At 37.8% G+C, this 27975-nt stretch overlaps 1 protein-coding gene across 1 annotated transcript; it reads right to left on the reverse strand.

Annotated features, from left to right (window-relative positions):
- On the reverse strand, nt 1–27439 carry Fam199x (family with sequence similarity 199, X-linked). The gene is made up of 6 exons (XM_070039991.1): nt 27001–27439; nt 19288–19507; nt 11449–11598; nt 10958–11119; nt 8482–8748; nt 1–7086 (listed from the first exon to the last, which is right to left on the reverse strand). The coding sequence occupies exons 1-6, from the start codon at nt 27195–27197 to the stop codon at nt 6916–6918; spliced, it is 1167 nt and encodes a 388-aa protein (XP_069896092.1). The 5' UTR covers nt 27198–27439; the 3' UTR covers nt 1–6915.
- Between the last annotated feature and the right edge of the window lie 536 nt (nt 27440–27975).

Consider the following 27975-nt stretch of genomic DNA (forward strand, 5'->3'; position numbering starts at 1 on the left):
TCTAACCCACATTTATTAAAAATTGAAGATTACAGAAAGCATGAACAAGACTGCCTTCATTAAACAGCTTCATTAACCTGTGTTTGAATAATAAAGTAATATCACAAAAGGAAAATTGGAGAATAAGTCTACACCAACTTCTGAAATTAAAAATAAAAGCAGCCAAGACATTGTCCAAAGGACAACCATAGACTGCCCTCTAGTGGCAAGAGATAAGGTTGCTGCCAAGAAGCTGAGCTGTTTGTGCGCCAACAGAAAACTGCTCAGAGATTTCTTTTACAATTGTAACTTGAATAGATTCCAGGGCAATATATAAAGAAAACATCATTTTTGTCAACAAAAATTACACCTAATTTTCACTTACTTTAAATGCTCTCTCTCTGTTACTAGAAATTTGATCTCTTCAGAAAACATGTGTTTTGATAATGATATTTGGGAAACAGAAGTGAGTTTATAGATCCCTAATCAAATTGTGAGCAGAATTTTAGACAAAAATACTCTGTGGGTAAATGTTCTGGAATGGAACATGAAAGCAGCTGACTCGGAAATAAAATAGTGAGCAGCAATGGAATTTATCAAAGGTCAAGGTATATTGACAAAAAAATAAAACATTATTACAAGAGATTTTCATTCAGCTATGCAGCTCAAAAGACAGCTCTTCCACATGGCCAGTTTTAATAACAACCATACATATTCATTTAGAATTAACTACTGAACTACCTTCACGTACACGAAGTAACTCAAAATAGAAATGACTTGGGTTACAACTATAGTTTTTCCCTCACGGGATTAAGGGAAAAGTAGACTGTATATACACTGCATTTAAGTACAGAATGTACAGAGAACAGCTATATTGATAGATACACACACACACACACACACACACGTGTGTGTCTGTGTATATATTATGTATATATATATCTATATATATACACCCACATACACACAAAAGTGCATTAATAAGTAATACATTTAGCAGGAATACAGGAAAAAAAATCCTGGTTAACAATGATACATTACAGTATTTAAGACTACTTGGAGAACCTCCAAGCCAGTCAATTTTCTAATTGCTTTGGTTATGATAATGATGCTACATAACTAATTTTTGAAACTAAAAACAAAACAAAAGCAAACCTGAAAACAAATTGAAATTTTTAACCATCTCTGAAATGTTTTACATATACTTGTATTTGTTAACTTTTGACCACACTCCTATTAAGATTCCCAACACAGATTCAGACTGTGAATTAGTGTACTCAAACAGGAAATCAAATTTACCCAATATCAGGAACAAACATGACCAGATACACACTTAAAAGCCTCAGTTGGACAACCTAACCCCAGTCTCAATTTAAATTCAACAGATCAGCCACCGTTAAAGAGCAAGCAGCTCAACAAGACAGGTCATGGCTTTAGTCCATCATTCTTTAGAATAATTGAGCATCGTTAAGCATTAACTTGTCAACTATACATGTTAATTCTACAACTAGCTTTAAGAATCAAAGTGGATACATAATTAAGCAAGTCTCCCTTTTTCACCTCAATCCTCACCACAAAAAAGGGACAGATTTCCACAGGTTTCATTCACCACAAAGGTTTAACAGAGACATGAGAGTACAGATAAAGTAATATATGTGGAAGGCAACAAAAAGCAAACTAGTTTTTCTGAGTTTGGCATGAATGTCATACTAAAATGTAATCCACCAATATTTAATCTAGATATAAACATTGATAACTTCAATTTAAAAAAAGGAAGTGGAGAGCTGACAACAAATATTCACACTAAAACCTGAAAATAAAATTGTGGTGAGTCAATTCACATCTTCAGCTATGCCATGCAACTCAACTTCCTTACTCTTAACAGCCAGTTGGAAGAATTCTGAGCTTCTTCTAAGACTTTTGGAGTAAGAAAATAATTATCTAAAGAAACAATGCCTTAATATTCTAAAGAATATACTCTAGAAATTATGCTGACAAAAAGTGCCTACTAGCTCAAAATCTCAGATGGTTCTTACTAACTCCATGTTTAAGATAGGTTTCTTTTACCATATAAACTTACATGCAATAAACCAATTCCAAAGTTACCACAGTACATTTGTATTCAAATATTTTTTAACTGACAGTCTTAGAGATTACATTCACCTCTACTTTAGACATGTTGAATGTCAGTGCCCTCAACATCAATATTATTTAATGCAAATAGGAACTTAACTATCAGCTACCCAAAACCATAAACTAAGTAACCCCCATGAATTTCAAACAAGCATCTTCAGAAGTGCTAAAGGTAAACTGTTCATTAAAAGAGGATTGAACAATTACACAAATGGTTTTTTAAATACCTAAAATTAGCAAAGCAATCTAATCTCAGTTCTTGAAGTACCTTCCCTTACACCTTAAGAATTGTCTTTCCAGATAAGTAAAAGCTATCTAGTTTAATATAATATCCTTCCCAGGTGTGGTGGTGCACACCTGTAATCCCAGCATTTGGAAGGCTAAAACAGACCCTGCATGTTCAAAGCCTGCTATCCTGGCCTTTGGCTTCCTTCAGAGGAAAAAGTTTGTTAAGCCATACTCTAGATAACTTCCAATGATCTAGCTGGCTGAAAACAAAGTTATGCAAATGAAATTTACGATCTGAAGTTTACATTTCATTTTACACTCTAGTAGTACCAATTGATTCAACTGAATGAGTTTGCTTGTTGATATCCAAACACCATGGGTCTAACATAAACCAAATCATAATACTTCAATTGTTTTGGAGTTTGGAAAAAGCCTGATATCAGAGTTCATCACCTGTAAGGCACATGAGGTTGCACAGAGTAAGACATGAACAAAAACTTTGCTAGAGAACCCAAAACAAACATGACTTCTATAATGTTTATGCACGAACATTTTTGGCTTAAATATGAAGATATTAGATAAACTTTACAATTGTTAAAGCTCATCAGAATCTGGATCTTTATATAAGCTGTGTGTGTGTGTGTGTGTGTGTGTGTGTGTGTGTGTGTGTGTGCAGGGCCTGGGCACTGACCCTGAGCTTTTTTGCTCAAAGCTAACCATCTACCACTTGAGCCACAGCTCCACTTCCTGTTTTCCCAGTATTTAATTAACTGGAGATAGTCTTATGGATTTTCCTGCCCCAGCTGGCTTCAAATGGAGACCCTCAGATCTCAGCCTCGTGAGTAGCAAGGATTACAGGCTTGTGCCACTGGTGCCCAGATTCATACAAGTTTTTCCTTCATGAGGGGATTTAGCACTTTTAAAAAGCTAAATAAGAGGAGACATGCACTCAACTGAAAGGTTATTATTTTATAGGTCAGATTCTGGGCTTAGTTCAGCAACAACTAATTTACCTTAGGGACAGAGGAACTGGATTAAACTGTCAAGTGTCATTTTATGCTAAGTTCCTATTGGGACAGAATGAATTAAGCACTGCACTATACATTGTAATATATTGCTTCCTTTAATAGTTGCAAAGCTAAGGAAAACAAACACATCATCTTAAGGTTCCTATTTTTAAAAAGCTGTGGTAAGGACTGACATAATATTATGATGTCTCTATTTAACAAACTGTCTGTGATTAGATTTGTGGGGACAATACCATTCCCTCAGCTAAAAAGGTATATTTTTAAAGCAGAGACTTATTTGTTCTAAGGTCAGTTATCTTCAGATCAAAGAAACAGCACTGGAGCAGTAAGTCTTATCTTTTATTAATCAGCTTAGTAGTATTTATACTTAAGAAATACTGACTTGGATTTGTTTTAAATTTAACTCAGGGAGATACCAGAGTAAATAAATGATTACTTATTCCAAGACAGATATAATTCAAACCTGATCTACATGAGGCATTAAAAACAGAACGAAAACACAGAACATTATCAAAGACCGGTTTCTGTTTTGAAGGCTGGTTTCTGTTTTGAAGGGAGAAACATTCCATAAGGGTCTTCTTGGATCCCAAGCAATGTCAAGTTATTTGATTTTGTAATAGGAGATTTCAACTGGGCGCCAGCAGGTCATGCCTGTAATCCTAACTCAGGAGGCTGAGATGTAAGGATGGCAGTTGAAGCCAACCCTAGGTAGGAAAGTCTTGTGAGACTCTTATCTCCAATTATACACCAAAAAAGCTGGAACTGGAGCTGTGGTTCAAGTGGTAGAGCACTAGCCTTGAGCAAAAAGCTCAGGGACAGTGCCCAGACCCTGAGTTCAAGCCCCAGAAAAACTGTTTTCAGTCTCTTTCAAATCCAGCTTATGTACAGTTTTTAACTTACAGAATTTACACAAAACTTCACAGTGCACTTTTCTAAATACTGAAACCTTCATAAACTTTTAAAAATCAGCTTTGTGGCACTTTGGTAAACATGTTTAATAGTGACTTCAGTTAAATCTAAGGTAAATAAGACTATATGGTTGTTGAGAGAACAGTGATCAGTCTTAAATCCTATTATAACCCTGTTCAGGATTTTCTTTTACAGACCACCATCAAAGCGTTTCCAAGTAGGTGACATCTAAATGCTGCTCTATCTCTCAGAATGTGGCTTACTTCCCATAAAGAATAGGTAAATAGAGCGAGTAATCACTAGGTGGGACTCAGCACCTGTTAAGAACAGGTAAAGGATGCAGGTGTATTTTGCTCATCTCTCCCTTTGCTCTTCCTATACTTGGAAGGGAAATGAGGTGGACCCTTTGTATCTTCCTTCATGTTTTCTGGGGTCTCTCCCCAAGAATTTTTTGAGCGCTCCAAGTTGGTAAGGAACATCAAACAAGGGGCATGAGGAAAGTCAGAAAGACTGCTCCTATTAACAAACCTATATACATACACATTTTCATTTAAACTCTGACTGCATCTTCAAAACATTACAACCATACATACTATAGAACTTAGCGGAGCTGCAATGCATTTTTATTCTGTTTTAAATTTTATTCTGTTTTAAATTTCAGGGAACCAAAATGAAATTAAAAATTCAAAATACATGGTAATTTTGGTTTTAAGTAAACAAAGTTTAAGCCTTTATCAACTGAAAATTAAGAATTTATGTTAGCCGGGCCCTGGTGGCTTACACCTGTAATCCAAGCTACTCAAGAGACTGAGATCTGAGGATCATGGTTTGAAGCCCAACTAGGCAGGAAAGTCCTTGAGATCCTTACCTCCAATTAACCACCAAAAAACCAGAAGGGGAGCTGTAGCTCAAAGTGGTAGAGCGCTAGCCTTGAGCACAAAAGGTCAGGGATATCACCCATGCCCCAATTCAAGCCCATGACTATCACCACCACCAACAACAAAAAAGAATTTAAATTGCTAGCTGAGCACTGGTGGCTCATACCTGTAATCTTAGCTACTTAGGAAGCTGAGATCTGAGGACTGAAGTTTAAAGCCAGCCCGAGCAGGAAAAAGTCCATGAGACTTTAACCACCCAAAGGCTGGAAGTGGTGCTGCACTTCAAACTTCAAGTGGTAGACCACTAGCCTTGAAGAAAAGGAAAAAAAAAAAGCAGCTCAGGGATAGCTCCTAGGTACTGAATTAAGCCCCAGGACCAATACAAAGAAAAAATTTTAATTGCTCATCTTTTTAATAAGCTAATGTCTAGAAAAGGTAGAAAACCTATTAGCCTAGAGACTCTATAATTTTTAAATGTTGGCTACAACTATTCCTACAGATTCAAAATATCCTCCTAAATGTTACCCCCAAGAACATTACAAAACTAACTCAGAAAGCAGCTTGATTGTCAGTAGTATCACTTTCCACCTTTTTTACCCACATGGATGTTGAAAGATGTGGTAGGAGATAAGGATTCATATCATTTCTAACTTCTTGATAACAAACTCTGAAAATACTTAAAGAAATTCCATGTTATCTTTATAATTAGGGCTCTATTAATAACCAACAAGCTAAGGTGCCTTCTATATAACAATTCACAAAGGTTAAGAGAACTCTAAGGGGGTTCAACAGTTCAGTTAGAACATGAACCTGAAACTGCTACACTAAATATTTCAAAATTAGAGCTGTGCTGGATTAAAAGAAAACCTACCAAAATAATTTAGACAGAGAAGAGAGATCAATCAATTTAGGTCTGTAGGATCATTTTACAGCCTAAAATTTCAGAAAGCAATTGAAAAGGGGAATAGTTATTGTTTAGCATATTGCAGTGTCCATTTGAATATTAATCAGCCTAGCCTTCAGTCTAAAATTCAGCTACTAGTAACATCATTTCTTCAGTAGTTATCACTTACAGAAAGAACTCCGATTTTTACGGAAGAAGAAAAACAGAAGCAAATCAAACTGAGAAAAGAGTTGGGCCAGTTCTTATACCCTTGAGTTACTAATGAGTGGAAACAGAACAAAACCTAATAAAGGCACTATTGTAAACAGCAATTGAACTTTGTGTGCACACTCACTTCCATACAGATTTCCACCTGGAATTGAAAATTATGCTATGGCCTTTTAGAAAAAGTAAACTAAGAAATATTGACATTAAGGGAACAGAATTACGATCCCTACACATGTACACACACTGATATAATAAACTACTTGTCAGTACTTTGAAATCTCTAAAATTGTAGAAATACTAGTCTTTGAAAAATCCCACCATAAAGTTTAAATGGTCAAAACACTTATTTAAACCAATGGTTCTTAAACAAAAATGTGTACCAGAATAATCTGACACTGGTTAAAACAAAACACAATTATGCTGCCACTCTTGTGGTTTGATTGGTCTGAAGTAGAACCAGTAGTATGCATTTCTAACAAGTTGTTGAGTGATGCTGAAGCTGCAGGTCCTGGGACCACTCTCTTAGAACCACTGGTTTAAACTGTGAAAGGTACACCAGCAAAACCCTAACCAAAATTTTGGCCAAGATGCATGTAAACTAATAAAGATAGAATAATGCTTAGAAAGAATGCTCATAGAATCATTCTTATTACATCAGAACGTCAACATCTGCTTCATGGTCTTCCTCTGTCACTTTCAAGGACAGCACTTCTTCATTAAGGAAAAGCCCACTGAGCCTCTCCTTCCGGGCCTGCCTCTGCTCCTTCAGTTGCCTTTTGCGGAAGGCCTTCTGCTGTAACTTCCGCTGCTTGGATCTCTTCTGTCAAAGTGAAAAGTTTTAGATTAGTAAGGTTTAGTTCTTGGACCCAATGTGTTTTGTAGATCAAATTCTCTATTTTCTGAATGGTAAGACTTATGAAAATTTCCCTGAAGTACTATTCTTATAACAATTGAAGTGAGATATGGCTTAGAACTGGAAATGATATTTTAAGATTCTACTTTCATGCCGTTTGACTTGGCAGGGTTGATTCTTTATCATTTGGCCTCACATAGGTAACGAGACACTTTGAAGACTTAGTTACAGTACACATTGGTATCAATTCATGGCAAATTCAAAATTAATACGGCAGGGGAGGGGGCAATACTGAATATAAAATGAAGGGAACATTGACCCAATCTCTTCACCTTATACTTCTCACTTTTTTAAAAAAGGGCTAGCCATTTTACAATTACTGGGAAAGGATGATGCCTTTCTCATAACAGCAAATACCATCTTAAAAGGCCATTAGAGGAAGCAGTGTGGCTCAAGTGGTAGAGTGCTAGCCTTCAGCTGAAGAGCTGAAGGACAACTCCCAGGCCCAGAGTTCAAGCCCCACGACTGACCAAAAAAAAAAAAAAAAAAAAAGGCCAAAAATAAAAGGCCATTAGAATCCTAGATACTCCAGTCTTTGTTACTGAATAGATGGAAAAATGGAATGATTACATTTCCACAAAGATAGCTTGGTAACTCACAAAGCCTGCTGTTACTGGTACTTTGATTTAAGAGCCAGGGAAGAGTTTATTGTGTATCTTCAAGTGACCATTAGTTTCCCAAAGAGGGTTCCCTTTCATCTTTAAATTGGTTCCAGATTCTATGCAACTGCAAAGGACCTAACTCCTCTGCTTAGCCATGTATATATACACCAACACCTTTTTGGTTTTTTTAAGTATACAAGGATATCACAGAGGATTTTTTTTCCAATTTTGAAAGTCAAACAAATTACAGAAATCATTATTACATTTAAAAATTACCTAAGAAGAAAACGGTCAAGATTAAAACATAAAGAAGACATTTAACAAGTACACAAAAGACATACACAACATTCTTAGGAGCAAATAGACAGCAACATCAGCAACATAGTGAGATTCGCTCAATTATGAGTTGCAGTCAATAAAGCAATTTTGAAGATTACTCATTATTTCCATCAATATCTTACTTAAAACAGACATAAAATCAGGAAAAATTGAAATTGATAGATGTGGGTCAAAAAAAAAGTACTTGAAAGCACTCAATCTAGAGTGCTTTGTTCAATTAAATTAGAGTGCTCATTCAATTAAAACCAAAACCCACAGGCATCTACATAGCAGGGAAAATTTCACTCTTGAAGAGATTTAAATCAATGAGTACTAATATTAGTATTGAAAGATAAAGTTTTGTATTGATTAGGCATTTTACTTTTGAATCCCGAATCCGCTCTGCTGCACTTGCAGACAGGTTGCTGTCACTGTGTGCTCGACTCATGTTGGCACTGGAGTTTGAAGCAGAGTTTCCAACACTGGACCCACTGCTGCTTGCAGAACTGACCATGCTGGCACTGCTGCTGCTGGCACTGGCACTGGCACCGCTTACTCCACTGGTGCTTGCACAACTAAAGTTGCTTCTCTTCCAGGCCTCTCTTGCAGGCCGTTGACGAGGACTATGCTCCTTGATATAGTTTCTGACCTTCAGATACAAATAAAACTGGTTAGTGCTGTACCATGATGTTCTATCCTCAAGATGCTGGAGGAAAAAAAATCATATTGTCCTTAATCCAAAAGATTGTCTAAATTCTGCAGATATAGAAGTTAAAATATAAGGACACAGGGGCTGGGAAGGTGGCTCAGTGGTAGAGCGCTTGCCTTGCATGCTTGAGGCCCTGGGTTCGATTCCTCAGCACCACATAAGCAAAAAAAAAAAAAAAGCCGGAAGTGGCGCTATGGCTCAAGTGGTAGAGTGCTATCCTTGAGCTGAAGAGCTGAGGGACAGCGTCTAGGCCCAGAGTTCAGGCCCCACGACCCTCCAAAAAAAAATATAAGGACACAAGAAATCTCTGAATTTGAGTCAGGCACCAATGATCTATACCCGTCATTCTAGCTATTCAGGGAGTTGAGATCTGAGGATCAAGGTTTGAAGCTAGCCAGGGTAGAAATGTCCATGAAAGTTTTATTGCTAATTAATCACCAAAAAGCCAGAAGTGCAACTATGGCTCTAGTGGCAGAGCACTGGTCTTGAGAGATAAAGCTCAGGAACAGCATCCACATCCCGAGTTCCAGCCTCAAGACTAGAAACAAAAAAATAAAATAAAATAAAGGAAGATGCACCTATTTATTGCGCCTTGGTGATCCTGTCCTAAGAATATTCTCTTTTGGTCTCATTCTGTGTGAATGCCTAGAAACCTGTATAATTTATCATGTTGCATTGTATTATTTATTTATTTTTTTTTTACCATCTAGTGTGTTTACTTGAAGATTTATAGGCGCATTCTGGTTACTACAAATGAGGGAATAATATTTACTGAAATGCACTCCAAGAAATGAAAACAAGGTTTTTTTACTATTCTTTGTTGCTATTTTTGTTTTATTTTGCTCTTATTTAGGTGTCTTTGAGCAGGTAAGGGGGAACACAGAAATGAAGGGACTGAGGGACAACAAATGAGCAGTGGTGCTCACTGCACACTATGTTAAAAATGAACTATACAACTGCAATCCCTTCTGTAGATCACCTTTACAAAAACGATTTTAAAATGCCAAAAGAGGAAGAAATTGTGAAATTTAGAAAGTTATCTCATAAAGGAAGAAATCACGGAATTCAGAAACAGTTATCTCAAAACTGATCATGTTCACAACTCTAGAAAACACCATAGGGATGTGGATATTAAAATCATTACAAATTGTAATCAGTGGTGGATGGAAGGCTATTAGCTTTCAGAATTTAGGACTTACAGAAACTGAAACTAACAATTCAATTGATGAAAAGAAGCATTTGGTAAAGATCTTTACTAATGATGACTTAATTAATGATGGTATCTATGATTATGGTGTTATTTTGCTAAATTTCAGCAAGAGGCTAATGGTATTAGTCTGAAATGCCAGGCCTCAATTTACCATACTAATTAAAATGGCTGGAGTGTGGAAAAGTCTGTATCTGTTGGGAGAAATACTATAAATTTCCATAAATTTAAGTGCAAAACAAACCTAAAGTAGAAAATAGCTAGGGGTGTGCCTCAGCAGTAGAAAGCTTGCCTAGCAAGCATGAGACCATGAGCTCAAACCTAGTACAATCAAAAAGCATTTGTGAAAGTAGAAGCCAAATATCAAGAAAAAACACAACAAAACTATATTTGAAAGGTAACAGAAATGCTCACTTCAGAATAGCTAAGAGAAAATTCATTAGGCTTCACTCTAGTCAAAATTTAATTACTCTGTAACTATTCAAATCTCCCAGCTCGAATGTTTACCAAAGTATAATTCTTGTGCACAGCCGTTAATTAGTGCTTTGGTTTTTTTCAATACATCTCTTGTATGCCTAACAATCCCTTAAATGATGCATTAAGCTGTAAAGTCTATACAACTGAGGAGCAAGTTCTAGATTCACATTAACCGGAAAGGTACTTTCAGGTGAGATGGCCATAACAGTTTTAAAACCATGAGGTTCTCAAATGTTACCACCAATTTACTTTTTCTTCACAGGACTAGTAATCAAGCCCAGGGACCTGTATATGCTAGGCTGTATCACTAAACTACATTCCCAGCCCTATCATTAGTTTTGCTAATTTACATTTCACAACAGTGATTTTGACCTTAACTTCTAGGTACATATGATTATCCAAGTCTACATTTTGTAAGCTGGTAGTATCTTTAATAGCTATATAACATGCATTTACTATACATACCTGCTTCAGTTTTTCATCTGTGAGACAGTTAAGTTCAATAATAAACTCACTGTCTGTAGGTGAGATTTGAGCAGAAGGATCAATGATTTTAATAATATCAAGTTGCTCTCGGAGGCCCATCTCAGTACTGACTTTCCGACTCAAATACTCAATATATTCCACCTAAATGATTAAAAATTACAAAAAACATCAAGCTTAAATCTGTGATCCTTTAATATTTCAGTACAATGTTTTCTATATATCAGAAGCTGATATGTAAGTATTTTTATTATCTACACTGCTTCTGTAAGAACTTGTTAATGCTCAAATTTAGATTTTCTGAAGAATTCATTCAGTAGCTGTAAAGTAGGTAATAAAATCAACTTCACATGTTCTCCACACATATGTTAATATCAACATGTTTGCATTATACTCATAAATTGGCATGTTGTATAAAAACCCTTTATAAAAGTAAAAATATTTTTTTAAATAAAAGAGTATCAATATGTTACCTGCTCATCATTTGTCATTGCACTCCAAGGAAGTTCATCTAAATTCCTGTGCTTGTTTTTCTTCTTAGGAAGCAGGCAAGGTGAACTTGGAATACTGGGTATGACGTCAGAAAGTACATCACTCCCACTGGTGATGTCACTGCCTGGCAACTTTATATAAATAAAAAGAATTTTGCATATAAAGTTACTTTAACCAGTCGTGGTGGCGATGACCTATATCACAGCAATGGGAGGTCGGGGCAAGAACATACTCAGTTCAAGACTAGCTTGGGTTACATAGTGAGTTCCAGATCAACTTGAACTATACAAGACCTGGTATCAAAAAATAAACACATTACTTTAATATAAGACTAATAGAAAACACTGAATTAGAGGACATTAATTCTGATCCACACATACTTTACACAAAGCAGCAATATCAACATCAATATATTCTTTGAATATATTGAGTTATTCAACGTTTTCCAAAAGCTTAAAAAATTGTTAAAATTGTATCCAAAACTTGACAAAATGTTGACTTAATAGTCATCATTAAGGTTTTTAAATTATATGTGCCTATATTACAGAAAGCTCACATAGCATAATGAGGAAGTAGTACCATTCTTTACCTCAGGAACTCTAAGTAAGCTGTCACTAACTGGCTTTTTTCCAGACATTGTGCTACACATATTGTCAATGTAAAGACAGATAATACATGGTTCTTGTCCTCAAGTCTGTATTAACAATGTCAAAGCAATTAATTTAAAATATGCTGTTGGTATAAAGCAAAACACTTTAAAGACTACAATTATTAGCCAGGTGCCAGTGGCTCACGCCTGTAATCCTAGCTATGCAGAGGGGTGAGATCTGAGTATCCCGGTTCAAAGCCAGCCCGGACAGGAAAACTCCATGAGACTCTTATTTCCAATAAACGACCAGAAAACCGGAAGAGGCGCTGTGGCTCAAATGGTAGAGGGATAGCACCCAGGCCCGGAGTTCAAGCCCCACGACTGACAAAAAAAAAAAAAAAAAGACTACAAGTAGTATAAAATAAAATTAGAAAATAGACTAAAGTAGAAATAAAAATAAGCCTAAACACAGAATATCAGCTTAAAGACAAACAGAAAAATATTTATTGCATACTGAAAGTGTGCATACTTGATAAATGAAAACCTGTAAATATTTAGTATACATTTGAATGAATTTGGACATATATACATACCTGAAAAACAATACGTGTTAAGTGTATACATCAGGTTCAAAAGCCAGAATAAATTTAACTTATATAAATATATTTAAGATAGCCAGCTAAAAGACAAAACCTCTTCGAAATGAGCATCTTACTATTTTCAAACATAATGCATTCATGGTTACAAGACAAAAAACAACACCTTTTTATTGCTTTTTTGGTTTAAAACTATAATCTGAACTTTGGCACCAGCTATTTCTATTTCAAGGGTCTGTGCTTTGGGCCCTTTAAAAGGTAGAATAAAAACTCAAGAAAGTTACATTTTGCTAAAGTGGCTAAGTAAAGCATTACAAGGTAGCATTTCAGAATGGCAGAAATAAAAGGAGTTTGGCTATGTCTCTAATCCTACCTACTTAGGAGGCTGAGATCTCAGGATGGAAGTTTGAAGCTAGCCAGGGCAGGAAAGTCCTTGAGACTCTCATCTGCAATTAACCAGCAAAAGCTGGAAAGAGAGGTATGTCTCAAGTGGTAGAGCATCAACCTTGAGTATAAAAAGCTCATGGACAGTACCCAGGCCCTGAGTCCAAGCCCTTGTGCCAGCACACAAGAAAGAGAGAGAGGGAAGAAGGAAAAGGCAATCAAGTAAGAATAATTTAATGAAACCATTTTTAAAAATAGAGCAAGATGAAAAAAATATAAAACAGAAAAATAGTGCTAGGGATTGATAGCTCAACAGAAGAACCAGAAGCTGCCTCATGACTTGTAGAAGAGTAGGGCTTTGGTCTCTAACAGTTTCTAAGTACCAAACTGTGTAAGGAAACAACTGATTAAAGAGCACTATAAGGGCTGGACAATGGTGGCTGACACCTGAATTCCTAGCTACTCAGGAGGCTGAGATCTGAGGATCTTGGTTCAAAGCCAGCCCAGGCAGGAAAGTCCATAAGACTCTTATCTCCAATGAACCACCAGAAAACCAGAAGTGGCGCTGTGGCTCAAGTGGTAGAGCACTAGCCTGGAGCTGAAGAGCTCAGGGACAGCACTAGGCACCATAAAAACAAAGCAAAGTGAGGGAAACTTGGAATTGGATAGGAAGAGCTTGGTCTGGGCCTGGACAAAAATAAGCAAAAATAGAAAAAACATGGGAACAGGTCTGAAATTTTTCTTCATGAAACGCAATGTACAAAGCTGAATAGTTAAGGACTCAGATGTCAAGATCATAAGAAAACGGGTAATATTTCTTCATCAGACAACCTATCCAGGGTGACACACTCAAAGACTTCCATTGTTACAGGAAGAAAACTGAAGCAGTATTGTAGTTCTTCTAGTCCAACAACTTCAACTGATAAGGAAAATGATGTCCAGGGAGGCTTACACATCTAATGACAGAATCTAAAGGAGAATACATATGAAATGCTTACAACTATTCCCTGTATGCTTGCCCTAGATGGAATTTGGAAAGAAAAATGTGTATATGAGGGGGAAAGAAAATGATAAAATTAGATGCTTTCAAAAATGTATATACTAGGGTCTGGGAAGGTGGCTCAGTGGTAGAGTGCTTGCCTTGCATGCATGAGGCCCTGGGTTCGATTCCTCAGCATCACAAAAGCAGAAAAAGCCAGAAGTGGAGCTGTGGTTCAGTGGGTAGAGTGCTAGCCTTGAGCTGAAAAGCTGAGTGACAGCACCCAGGCCCAGAGTTCAGGCCCCACAACCAACAAAAAAAATGTATACACTAATAAAATAAATATTAGCTAAATTTGCCAAGCAATAGGTTATTACTGATCAGGGCATTTTACTTTAATTATTTCATATTACTCTCTCACAATAATTCAAGGTACTCTTATAAATCTCTTTTCACAAGTAAGGAAATTTTAGCAGAAAGGCTAGGCAAGTTGTCCAAAGTCAAATGCTACTAAGCATTGCAAATGAGGTTCAAGAGGTTCTGCTCTAAACCACCATGCATACTTCCCTTCTACATCACAGCAAGCCCCATCTCTTCCAAAAAGCATCTCTGAAGAATACTGGTTTCTCTTTTTTATATTTTATTTTTATCAAAAATGTGATTGAGCAGGGGGGGTCACAGTTGCATAAGGTAATGAGTACATTTGTTTCTAATCAGTTACCCCATCCCTCATTGCCTCCCACTTACCCCTCTCTATTCTCCTCCCCCCCGAAAGTTGTAATGTTCATATCCAGCATAGTGTCAAGTGAGTATCTATATTGCTTTAGTTCATCCTTTGTCCTGCTGTTTCTGTGATTCCCTTTCCCTTCCACATATTGAACAATCTTATATACAAGAGGAACAGTGGGGAAAAAACAAACTACATATAAGGCCTAATAAGAACCTCTTGTTTCCATATATTGGAGTTCATGTTGATCGCTTCATTATATATGATCCTATGCACTAAGCAGTTGGGTTATTGAGATCTCTTGTTAAGAATATTGTAGACACAAATGTTTACAAACAAGACCACACTAAACCTACCAGCACAACTATGTTTATTGCAGCATTATTTACCATAGCTAAGATATGGAACCAACCCAGATGCCCCTCAGTAGATGAATGGATCAAGAAAATGTGGTATATATACACAATGGAATTCTATGCCTCCATCAGAAAGAATGACATTGCCCCATTTGTTAGGAAATGGAAAAACTTGGAAAAAATTATATTAAGTGAAGTAAGCCAGGCCCAAAGAAACATAGGTCCCATGGTTTCCCTTATTTGTAATATCTAGTATATGTATGAGTCAAGCGGAAAAGGTCAGATAATGTGAGGTCAGGAAAATGAACCCTTAGATGTGTATTTTAATGTTTTTTTCTTTCATGCATGTGTTTCTAACGCATTTATAAGATTATCTCTTTGTTGCTTTGTATGTCCCTCCCCCACAGTATAACCCCTGCTTTCACTATATTTGATGTCAGTATAACTTGTGGAGGAGATGGGGAAAAACCAGTTGTTTAAGGATATAGGTGGACCTGTTGCAACAATGAGAAGTACAAGTTGTCATGTCCAAAACGAGCTTTACAACGTCGGTGTGGGGGAGGGGGGGGAAGGGGGGGAAGGAGAAGGATTGGGATTGGGGGGGAGGGGGGAGGCTGGGAAAGGATGTGAAGGGTAAACAAAGGAGGAGGATGCAATGCTTGGTAAGAAATGTACGCACTATCCTGCCCACGTAATTGTAACTCCTCTGTACAGTATGTTCACAAATAAAATAAAATTTAAAAAAGAAAAGAATATTGTAGACAGTCAGGCGCTGGTGGCTCACGCCTGTAATCCTAGCTACTCAGGAGGCTGAGATCTGAGGATCATGGTTCAAAGCCAGCCCGGGCAGGAGAGACCGTGAGACTCCTATCTCCAATAAACCACCAGAAAACCGGAAGTGGTGCTGTGGCTCAAGTGGTAGTGCGCTCGCCTTGAGCTGCCCAGAGTTCAAGCCCCACGACCGACCAAAAAAAAAAAAAAAAAAAGAATATTGTAGACATATTCTAGTTCTTACAAATGAGGGAAATCATGCAACCTGCTTTTCTTTGGGTGGCTTCTATTACTTCTCTGACATAATGGATAGTTCTTGCAATTAGTTACAAAATTCTTTTTTTCTGCATTCCTATTGACTCTCTAGATTCTTTCCATTAAAAAGATGTGTCCAGGGCTGGGAATGTGGCTTAGTGGTAGATTGCTTGCCTAGCATGCATGAAATCCTGGGTTTGATTCCTCAGTACCACATAAATAGAAAAATCCAGAAGTAGTGCTGTGGCTCAAGTGGGAGAGTGCTAACCTTGAGCAAAAGAGGCTAGGGACAGTGCCCAGGCCTTGAGTTCAACCCCCAGGACGCCCCCCCCCAAAAAAAGCCCAGATGTGTCCAGAGGGAGGGAAGGTGGGAGGAAGGGAAGGAAGAATTCAAGATGTGGATACTATAGTGATAAAGGAAGCAAGCATAAATAGTCTTTGAATATACAATAGATATTTTTCCTATACCATAAATTGTCACACAGCTAAATCTGTATTTTTCCTGTAGAAACACTGTAATTGGAAGCGGCGGTAGATAATAGGTTACTATTAAATAATAAGGTCACCTAAGTGTTGATGTCAAATAGTCAATTGCAGGATGAGAGTAGCAGCTGTATAGGAGAATTAATTGCATGGTCTCCTGTATATTTTCTAGACCAGCAATTTTCTACTTCATAACTGATAGTATATTTCAGAATAAAAATGTTTAATGAGTCCCATCCTGTATTTTTCATGGGCAATATATGGTATATTTATATTATAATCAGTAATTATGACACATAGAGAGAATTAAATAAAATTTCTGCCATATTTTCTGCAGGATGCAGCAGAATTTTATGAGTAACAGCTGATGTGTAATTTCAGATTGTGCCTATAGGCTTCAAATAAGACAGCAAATTATTCACTTTAGATTTTATAAGTTTTCTTGCTGAACAAATCGAAATAATTTCTCAGGCTAAAGACTAGTCAAATATATCTATAATGAAGGGACTAGCAGAAAAGAAAACTGTCAGTAAAACTGAAGCTTTGATGTTACTCCAAATGTTAAGATACAACTTCATTCTAAGGTTAAAATACTGCCTTATCAAGTAGTTAAGAATTTCTCTTCCCAGAGAATCTGTAAGTTATTAATATTTACTTTAGTAGCAATAGAAACATCTGTTAAAAAAGATTTAAACAGACGGTAGTTTTTAGCCACAACAAAGTTAATATGAACTTTAAAACTATAGTGAGTTTTACTCTGTATTAATTCTAACATGTAATTTGTAATTATCCTCTTGGATAATTCACTGCTCATTATTTTGAGCTCCGACAAAGACGAGACAGCATTTTCAACCGCCCTGCATATTTAAATGGTAAATATCCATGGAAACTGAGTACCCAGACTCCCATTTCAGGAGTGTGAAAACACATTAATAAGGCAGGCCTGCTATCTGTTCCAACATTGTAATCACTCATGCACATTAACAGTGAGCGGCTGGGTATGTTTTTCTACTCTAACCACTCATGAAATTAGTGAAGAAATCAGCTATTAAAAATTTCAAATGTGTGCCACCTTGTAACATTAGGAGTGATAATAACTCCAAATAAATCACATGATTAAAAATTACTGCCAATTTTTTTCTGTCAGTTGTGGGGCTTGAACTTGGGGCCTGGGCACTGTCCCTCAGCTCTTCAGCTCAAGGCAAGCACTCTACCACTTGAACCACAGCACCACTTCCAGTTTCCTGGTGGTTAATTGGACATAAGAGTCTCATGGACTTTCCTGCACAGGCTGGCTTTGAACTGCAATCCTCAGATCTCAGGCTCCTGACTAGCTAGGAATTCAGGCTCGTAAGCCACTGGCACCCCGCACTGCCGTTTTTTTTTAAAGTCATCGGGATTGGAGGGAAAAAAAAAGGGAACAGTCTATTCACTGATGACATTAACTCAAACAGAAAATTCTAAAGAACCTGGCGGGGGGGGGGGGGCAATTAAGATTAACAAATAAATTCACTAAAATTATAGGTACTGGTGCCAGTATCTCAAACCTGTAATCTCAGCTACTCAGGAAGCTGAGATCTGAGGATCACAGTTCAAAGCCTACAGGGGCAAGAAAGTCTATGAGACTCTACAACCACCAGAAAACCAGAAGTGGCACTGTGGCTCAAAGTGGTAGACTATTAGCCTCTTGAGCAAGAGCTCAAAGACAGTACTCAGGCCCTGAGTTCGAGCCACACAGCTGACAAAAGTGTATAGAGCTAAACAGTGGATGAAGGAGGAGCCTATCTGCACATATAACTACACTTGTAACTTAACTCTTAACAGTGGTACACACAATTGAAGAATTTTCTTCAATGACATATGCCAGGTTCAAACTTATCCTCCTGCCTCAGCCTCCCAAGTGCTGAGTATACAGATAAAAGTATTTTAATAAAAAAATGTTTGACTAATCTTTTGGAATACAACTAAGTATTTAAATGGCCTTCAAACATAGCAAGCTACTTTAAATGTTAATGCATTTTACAATCAGAAAATGGATGCTGCAATAAAATAATCAGCATTTTCTGGTAAGAGTACACTCATTATAAGGCAGCATTTCTAAACAATTTGCCAGGAGGCCATGTTATGTGTTATGTGTACCACAAAAAGAAAAAAACCGTCAGGCAAAAAGTATCTCTATGTAGAAAATATAAAATGACAAGTTATTTTACATTTCTGATAACAGAACCAAATTTATGCATTTATGACCATAATGATTTATGGTATTAGATACAATAGCATAACCCTCATATGAGGCTATTTGTTATAAAGCAGGGAAAAAATTGTGTGGATTCATGCATAAAAAAGTACTGATTACTTTGTGAAAACAAAGGAGGAGGTAACAATGCTTGCTATGAAATGTACTCACTACCCTACTCATGTAACTGTAACCCCTCTGTACAACATTTTCAATAAATATATAAAAAATTAAAATAAAAAAGTACTGATTACTTTGTAGATAAAAACCTGTAAAAGGTTGCCTATAACATCAGAAGGCTAAAAGGTAAAGAATATAAATCCTATCCAATTTGAAGTTTAAAGTGTGTCAAAAATATTTTTGAGGTAGAGATGAAAGTATTAAAAGTGAAATTTGTATTTCTATATATGTAGTAATGATGTCAATAAAAATTTTAAAACCCACCTGCCATTCAAACTCACTGTCAGACCAATCCCAGTAGGTGCTAATAGAAGAAGAGACATCACTGCAGACACTCCCTTCAGGAAATAAATCAAAAGAGGTAAAGTCTTGATCATCTAACAGGGAGTAGCAATCATCTTGATCTCCGACAGAAACAGATGAAAACAGCTCCTCACTGCATTCTGAGCTGGCAACGCTTGTTCCACAAGAAGTTAGGTTCCACCTTCAAAAACAAAATACAAAAGAAATCACAACAGGAACTAGAGAGCTATGAACTTGGTAATATCAACAGGACATATTTATGATAGGATAAATGTGTTTTTAGGTATAATGGTAGTATGGGGCTTGGGGAGGAGGGTGGTTTTCTGTTTGCCAGTCCTGGGGCTTGAAATCTGGGCTTGAGCACTGTCCCTGAGCTTCTTTTGCTCAAAGATAACACTCTACTACTTGTGACACAGTGCCACTTCTGGCATTTTTAAGTAGTTTATTAAAGATAAGAGTCTCACAGATTTTCCTGCCTAGGCTGGCTTCAAACTGTGATCCTCACATCTCTCTCTGCCTCCTGAGTAACTAGGATTACAGAGGTACGCCACCCAGCAGTGTGGGGTTTTGTTAAAGCTTTTACTTTGGGGCCTGGGCACAGCTGAAGAGGTAGAGTGCCTGACAAACATGAGGCCTTAAGTTTAAGCCCCAGTACCACCAAAAAAGAAAACCTGTAACAAATATACTAAGATATTTATGGATAAAATAAGCCTCTGTGATTCACCTTGAAGTAATAAGGAAGAGTCTGGAGAATGGTTAGGGTATAAATATAATACTGTATGTAAATTATTGTTAAAGGCCTCATTATACTATTTTCTTAGGTGTCTGAAATTTGAATAATATTGAAAAGGGATATACAAACTAAGAATAAAGTAGACCTTTCATCCATAAATAAAATGTGTAGCACAGTAGTTATGAGTAAGCTCTAGAGTCACAACAAGTTAAAATTCTTGCTCTGTCATTTGCTAGCTATTTGATCTTAAGCAAATCACAAGCTCTCCAAGCCTATGTTCCCATATTTAAAAGGGATTTACTGTGAGGATTATGAGAATGCAAACAGAGAACTTAGCACACATAAAAGTGCTCAATACATGGGACCAATTACTATTATTAAATGAAAGGATGAGAGGAACCACTCAGAGCAAAGAAAAGCACCAACAAAATACATAAATAGAAATCTAACAAAGTGGCTCTTGTATATACACTAATGTCTTACAAGGTTACAGCTGTGATATTACATGAAGAAAAGAGTGCACTAATAATGGGCACTGGTGGCTCACACCTGTAATCCTAGCAACTCAAGATCCTGAGAGCTGTGGATCATCATTTGGACTCAGTCTGGGCAGGAAAGTCCATGAGATTCTTCTAACTCCAATTAACCATAACAAAGCAGGAAGTGGAGGCGTGTCTCAAGTGGCCGAGTGCCAAACATTAACAGAAAAAAGTCCCAGTACTGACACACGTGCACATGAGTACACATGCACATACACACAGGTTAACTATTTGGGAGATATATATGGGATGATTGAGAAAATGGGAACATTTCAGTTGGAGGGTAACCTAGGCAAAAAGTGAGACCCTATCTCAAAAAAAAAAAAAACCCAAAAACTAAGTGTGGTGTTTCACATTAGTGAACAGTTTAACATCAGGTATTACAGAGACAGAGTGAGACAATCACAGGCCTTGGCTGACCTATACCAGAAAAAATAGAGACCCAGTCTGAAAAACAAAGACAAAAAATGGGGTAGGGGAATAACTCTAGAGGTAATGCCTGCCTAGCAAGCATGAAATTCTGAATTTAAACAGCAGTACCCCAATGTTAAAATTTTAAAAAGGACTGAAGATTAAAATTACCAATAATTTTATTATAGCTAACACATAATAGCTTGGTACTTTTAGTATTCTGCTTTTTTCTTATATGCTGAATATTTTCATTGCTAAGTTGCACATCCTTTAAATGACTTTGACTAAATATGCTTCACATTTTAGATTCTTTTTGATTTTGAAGTATCTGTGTATACATAATGAGGTATACTGTTGATAAAAACTAAGTCTAAATACAGTATTAATTATGTTTCACATGTACCTTATACACATAGCCTAAAGATAATTTTATACATTTTATAGGCTATTTTTTTAATTTTTAATTTTTAATTATTTATTTATTTTTTGGGTCCAGTCATGGGGCCTGAACTCTGGGCCTGGGCGCTGTCCCTCAGGTCTTCAGCTCAAGACTAGCGCTCTACCACTTGAGCCATAGCACCACTTCCGGCTTTTTTCTTTTTGCTTATGTGGTGCTAGGGAATCGAATCCAGGGCCTTAGGCATGCAAGGCAAGCGCTCTACCACTGAGCCACCTTCCCAGCCCCTTTATAGCCTATTTTTAATGCACCTATTATTCTGAGTCCAATTAATATATGAAAACATGGTAGAATTCAAATGGCTTAGAATTTGGATTTTTGTCCTATGGATGGCTCAACCTACATATTACTTGGAAACATTTCAGTATCTGTATTATATTTCATTTATTGAATATATCATTTTGTTTACTTTATTCCCCTAATGATAGATACTACTTAAAGGTAATTAACCAATCAAAGAATATATATATATATATAATATATATATATTATATATATATATATTTCTAAGGGTCCTAGCACATTTACCCAAGTAACTTTCTGAAAAACTGCACCAATTGCACGTTCCCCAGTCAACATACCAAAAAAAATTCATCTCATCACAACCTCCTAGTCACTAATATTCTTTTTTCTTGGGGGGGGGGGGGCAGTTGTGAGGCTTGAACCCAGGGCCTGGGCACTGGCCCTGAGCTCTTTTTGCTTAAGACAAGCACTCTACCACTCTAAGCCACAGTCCCACTTCTGGTTTTCTAGTGGTTAATTGGAGATGAGTCTCACAGACTTTCCTTCCTGTGCTTAGAACTTCAATTCTCACCTCTCAGCCTCTTGAGGAGCTAGGATTACAGGTGTGAGCCACCAATGCCTGGCATAAAATTCTTTTTTTTTTTTACTTATTCCTAGGGCAGAAACATTCATATAACTTATTTTATATAATTTTTTATTAATGCAAAGATCAAAATTTTAAATATTTATTAACCAGGCAAGACATGGCAGTAAATACCTAAAGTCCCAGTATTCTGGATGCAGAGGCAGGAGGATCTCATAATCTGAGACCCAGTCTGGGCAAGATTCTGTCTCAAAATAAATAAAATATGTACTATTTTTGCTATGGTGTTTATCTATGTATTAATATTTCATTAATGACTGTTAAAGTTCCTCATTCTATATTTTGTTTGTAGAACTTATGACAGATTTTTAGAACCTTTTTGTCTTGAAATATATCCATCTGTTTTCTTTTGTATGTTTTCACTAATAAGATACTATTAATGAGATAATCTTCATCAGTTTGCCAGTAGCATAAGGATTTAATCTTAGAGATAATGGATTTAGTGTTTCCAATACCAATAAGCTGCTGAAATAATGACTTCCAGAAAATAAGCTGCTGAAATAATGACTTCCAGAAAATAAGCCTGTTATTTACCTATTATTAGATTTTTCCTCATCTTTTGTATTTTCTTGAATTATGTACATTTAAAAGCTTCCTTCTTTACTAGAAAAATACTATGGTATTTCTTCAAGTCTTTACATGCCACCAATTGTCTTAGTGGGCTTTTACCAAAAAATTTAAGTGCAACTCTTTTAAACTGATGTGACATTTTTAAGCCAATGTCAGCTCAGCATTAAATCATTCAAGTTTACAAGCCCTTACATCCCATTACACTATGAGAAAACTACCTAACATTAGAATTCTAGCTACAAGTATAACATTCTCTAAGCACAACTTTCTCCAAAACTTGAAAAGAAAAATGCTGATAGGAACCCTAATGATATGGTATTTAACTTAATAACTTGATTTACTCATTCCACCCTCTTTGTATTCCCAACTTTTTCCTTTGTTGTGGCTTGCTTCCAAGGAGCTAAAATCTTTATTCTAAGAAAAAAATCAAACAAAGAAAAATATTATCACTACATTCCCTGCTAAATTTACTAAATAATCTTAGTCTCTCAACTATTATAACCTATGGTTTCATGACTATCACACTAGTAGAATTTCTGTTGATTACTCCCAAATTTGTATTATTAATGTGGATGTTTTGCCAAAGCTGCACCCGCCCCCACTACTTGTTTCAAAGTCCCTAAACCAAATTTCTTCCATGTAGCTCTCCCACCAACAACCTATAGCTGCTCTCTATCTCTAATTCTATACCTCGATAGGAAAAATAGGGCTGGGACAAGAGGCACACCAAAAAGGCTGGGGCCAGATATAGCTTATTGGTTAAGGCAAATGCTTGGCATGCCTGAGTTGATCCCAGCACCACAAAACAGACACACAATAGTTTGGGGATTTTTCTAGTTAATGGTGACTGAAATGGGCTTTAAAATCTTATACAAATGACTTATTCTGAGTGTTCAAGTATTCCTAAAGTGTACAAATGGCACACATTTTTTTTCAAAATAGTGTAAAGTCAAAGTATTGATGTGCTTCTGAAAGATGAAGAGAATACCTCATCTAGTAATTTGTATCAACCTCTTTCATCTCACAATTTAATGATAGGACCTATCAATATCAGAAACTGTAAAACAGAAAAACTCTGTCCTCCAAACCAAATAAAATGTCTTAAACACATGCTTATTTTAACAATGACATTTATTTAAGGTTTAAGTCTATTAATTTTGTACTCTATTTTTCCAAAATTCTAGACAAACCCAATTAGATAATAAACTCCTTTTTTTGGAGGAAATAGCATCTTACTTTTTTCCAGGTTGGTCTCCAAGGATCCTCTCACCTGTTTCGTGAGTAGCTGAGACTACAGGCGTAGACTACTGCACCTGGAAAATGGAGTTCTAAAAAAAAACGGCTGTTTTTATTTCCTACTAAGCCTACAAAAGTGACATGCCAACTTCTATTACATGCTGACTAATCAGAACGGTGCATGCATTCAACTTTAGAGGTCATTAGTAATAGTGCCATGACTCTCTTGGTTAGTGACACTGCAAATATAGCCCAGAGTTCATTAAATGAGCAGGCATGAAGTTGTCATTTTCACCAGGCCTGTATAAAGGGCCTTATTAAAACAATCTCCCTATTTTCTTATCCTATAACAAATAAGCAAAATAAAGGTAAAGTTACCTACCCACTGATAAGCTTTCTATATACAATAAAAGTTTTGCAATGAATAAACCCCAAAGCAGAATTTAGGATACAACTATTTATACTTGGTTTTTGGTTTGTTGCTGAATTTTGCAAATTATGTGAAAAAAAAACCTGACATATTCACCTCTAAAATAAAAGACCACAAATTAAACTGTGCCCACATATGTATTTTCAGTCATTTGCAGCTCCCTGAAAAGAAATGTCTCATAGCATATAGTTCTATCAAAACATTTTGAGTGATAAAGAGGCAGAACATTCTATGAAAAAAGATTTAAAAAAACAAACAAGGCGGCTTAGGGCAGAAACATCTGTTGTAAATATTGCTAATTCTGTTTCTCCTTTCTGCTGAAAAGCATACAGAAAATAAGACCTCCTGTTCCCATTCCAAAGTAGGGTAGGAGACAGAGAGCTTTTTAAAAGCTGGCAGTTAAGTAGGAAAAATAATGCTTGACTTGGATAAAGTAGAGCTTAACAGGAACCTTCTCTTACTACCTTCAATGACCCATTCTGGCAAACAGCCTTGACCTTACCAATTTTTAAGGGGAAAACACAAGAAAAACCTCTGGAGGAGAAAGAACAGAACATGCTGTAAGTAATGCACTATTTCCACTGCTTCACTCTCCATCACCATCCATTTTAGCAATGCTTACCCTTAACCTGTATATTCACTCTGGCCCTCAATCATCACAGCAGGCTAATTCTGAAAACATTTTACTTTCCTGGGTATGGTATTTGTTCTGCTGCTACTACAATACTTAAATATCAAATATCTGCAAAAATAATTTTATATTCTTTTTCTATGTAAATAACTTTAAACACTTCATTTTAGAAATATTACAAGCGTGTTGGTTACACCACCGATTAAACAAGTGTCTGTGTTAGTCTATGAAACTACTGTGAGCACTGATAACACTGGATCCATTAGTTCTGATCCAAGATCCATCTCTGGGTCCAAAGGGGTAATCTAGGTTCATTTCTTTTTTTCCCCCCCTCTGGGCCTGTTTCTTCATTTTTTTTTGTCGGATATGGGGCTTGAACTCTGGGCTTTGGTGCTGTCCCTGTGCTCTTCAGCTCAATACGACCACTCTACCACTTGAGCCACAGCGCCACTTCCTGTTTTCGGGTAGTTTATTGGAGATAAAGAGTCTCAGGACTTTCATGCCCGGGCTGGCTTTGAATCGTGATCTTCAGATCTCAGCCTTCTGAGTAGCTAGGATTACAGGCATGAGCCACCGGCGCCTGGCTTGTTCATTTTTGTAAGGAGGATATAGAGTGCCTGTAAGAAACACACTGCCATCTCCTTTAGAAATATGCTGATGTTCTGAATGTTTGACTTAGTATCTTGTTTCTGAAGACTAGAGTTTTGTTTAAGAATCTTGATCCTTGTGCTTTGCATAAGACCTAGGTAAATCTAGATTGAGATGAGGGGGAAATAGACAAAAGATTTTAAAATGTGGAAGAATCTGATCAAATTCAGGAAAGTTGTCAAAAATCATAACGACTCTATCTCCAGGATTTCCATAGACGAACTGTGGTCTTAGTCATTTGTCCACACACTAGTCAATGCATTTACATGGTTCTCAAATACCAGGCTGTTTTAAAAGTGAAGGCTATATCTAATGCATCTTCAAATTTCCTTCAACCTTTGCTGTAATACACGCATGAGAGAATATGTGCTAAAGAGAATTGTCCCAAACACTGTCTTCTAATAAAACCAGATAGAAGATGCACTCTCTGATAAATCTTCCAAACAAATGCATCTAAGCCTTGTTCTGCCCCTCCCCCTCTCCGAGTGCACTGGGGAAGCAACCCTGGTGGGTATGTTACAGAAAAGAATGTTTCAGATTTATGTTTATACCTTGTGGGAGAGTGCACAAAAATAAGGCAAACAGTTCAAAAAGGGGGAGGAAAAAGAAGAATGGAATAATTTCCAAGTGCTCTATTAAAAAAAAAAACAAAACTGTGGTTGGGGTAGTGGTGAGGAGAGGACTGTAAGAGTAAAATTTGGGGCAAGGGAGTGCTATCTTTAAAAATACTTTCAAACGACCAATAGGTAGATGTTGAGCCCTGTGCACTGCGCAAATGGAAGGGGTTAAACTTTTAGAAATGAGTGTACACAGAAGAGCACCTAAAATTTTAGAGTTCGGGTTTGAGATACTCAGGATACATATTGGGGGGTGGGGGGAGGAACGGAAAGGGTTGGAGGAAAACGTAGGGAAGGGAAGAAATGAAGACAGAACGCCAGTAAAGAGTCAGTCCTAAGGAGAATCCGAGCACAGGGAGGGAGCCAGGGGAAGGATAGTAGTAGAAGGTGGGGGAGGGGACGACCAGAAACTCAGTCCACAGTGACCAGCCGGAACCGAGCGAGGGCGCGACTCTGTTCCCTGGCACGCTGCAGAGGTGTGCGGAGCCCACCCTGGCCCTTCGAAGCCCTTCGTACCTGTTGGTGTGGAAGCGATGGAGCGGATCGGTGCGGTGGCAGGAGGACAGCTGGCACCCGAAGTCGCTGATGTCCAGACAACCTGGCTCCTCGCTGGGGCAGGCGCCCACGCCACGAGGGGGTCCCAGGAGCGGGAAGGGTTCCTCGGGGGTGAGAAACTTCTCATAGGAAGTAGTGGCCGACGCCTCGTCGGACATGGTTGAAGACAGCCGGGTTTGAGCTCCCTTTCTGGCTTTGGGCTGTTCGCGCGCCTGCCCCTGCCCCCACTCTTAACCTATCCGCGGTCGCCGCTCCCGAGGGCACCCGCGTCAGCTCACAGGCAGGCCGAGCCCGGTAGCTCGCGGCTACGGGAGGTATGAGTGGCCGTACCGAAGCTACTCGAGACTAAAACAGCCGGCAGCCACCCAGTCAGCACCTCAGTGACCTCCGCAGCCGCCCCGTCGTCGCGACCGCTGCGCTACAGCCCAGCCCACGAGCTCAGCGCCGCCGCCCGGCCTGGACCCCGCCCACTGCGCTCGCCACTCGCTGCAGCCCGCCTGACGTCGATCTAGGAGAAGGACAGTAGGAACCGCTCCCCTCGCCCCCTGCTGGAGCGGAGGAGGAACTGAACCTTCGCTGCTGCAGACCCGCATGACTTGGCCCTTCGGGCCTCAGCTTGGCCCCGCCTTCTAACCCCCTTCAATCGAGGATTCGACTCTAGGAAGGCCTAGGCCTCTCCCAAACTTGTTCCTTTGTTTTTCCACTACCGCTGGATGACTAAATAGCAAACGGCAGCCCCTTAGAAAAGGGCTTTGCCAGAGTTATATGGCAGGTGCGTGAGAAAAGCGTCCACATGCCCTGTTCCCATCACTCTCTGCCAGTTCAACAAGTATTTATTGAGCTCCAGTAGTCTGTGTGCCCAGATCTGTGCAATGAGCAAAAGGAGAAAGCGGTCAAGTAGAAAAAAAAATCCCTACTTTGTTCTCTGGTGCCTCA

This window comes from Dipodomys merriami, unplaced genomic scaffold, assembly GCF_024711535.1.
Source record: "Dipodomys merriami isolate MVZ:Mamm:240054 unplaced genomic scaffold, mDipMer1.0.p SCAF_3, whole genome shotgun sequence".
Lineage (NCBI taxonomy): Eukaryota > Metazoa > Chordata > Mammalia > Rodentia > Heteromyidae > Dipodomys > Dipodomys merriami.

Bases quoted from the DNA above. Each gene is read 5' to 3' on its own strand.
- Fam199x (XM_070039991.1), bottom strand. From the start codon at position 27,197: ATGTCCGACGAGGCGTCGGCCACTACTTCCTATGAGAAGTTTCTCACC. The intron at 8,749-10,957 runs GTATGTATAGTA...TTGTATCTGAAG, and splicing joins CAGATGAAAAACTGAAGCAG to GTCAGAAACTATATCAAGGA. The intron at 7,087-8,481 runs GTAAAATGCCTA...TCACTTTGACAG, and splicing joins AGCGGATTCGGGATTCAAAA to AAGAGATCCAAGCAGCGGAA.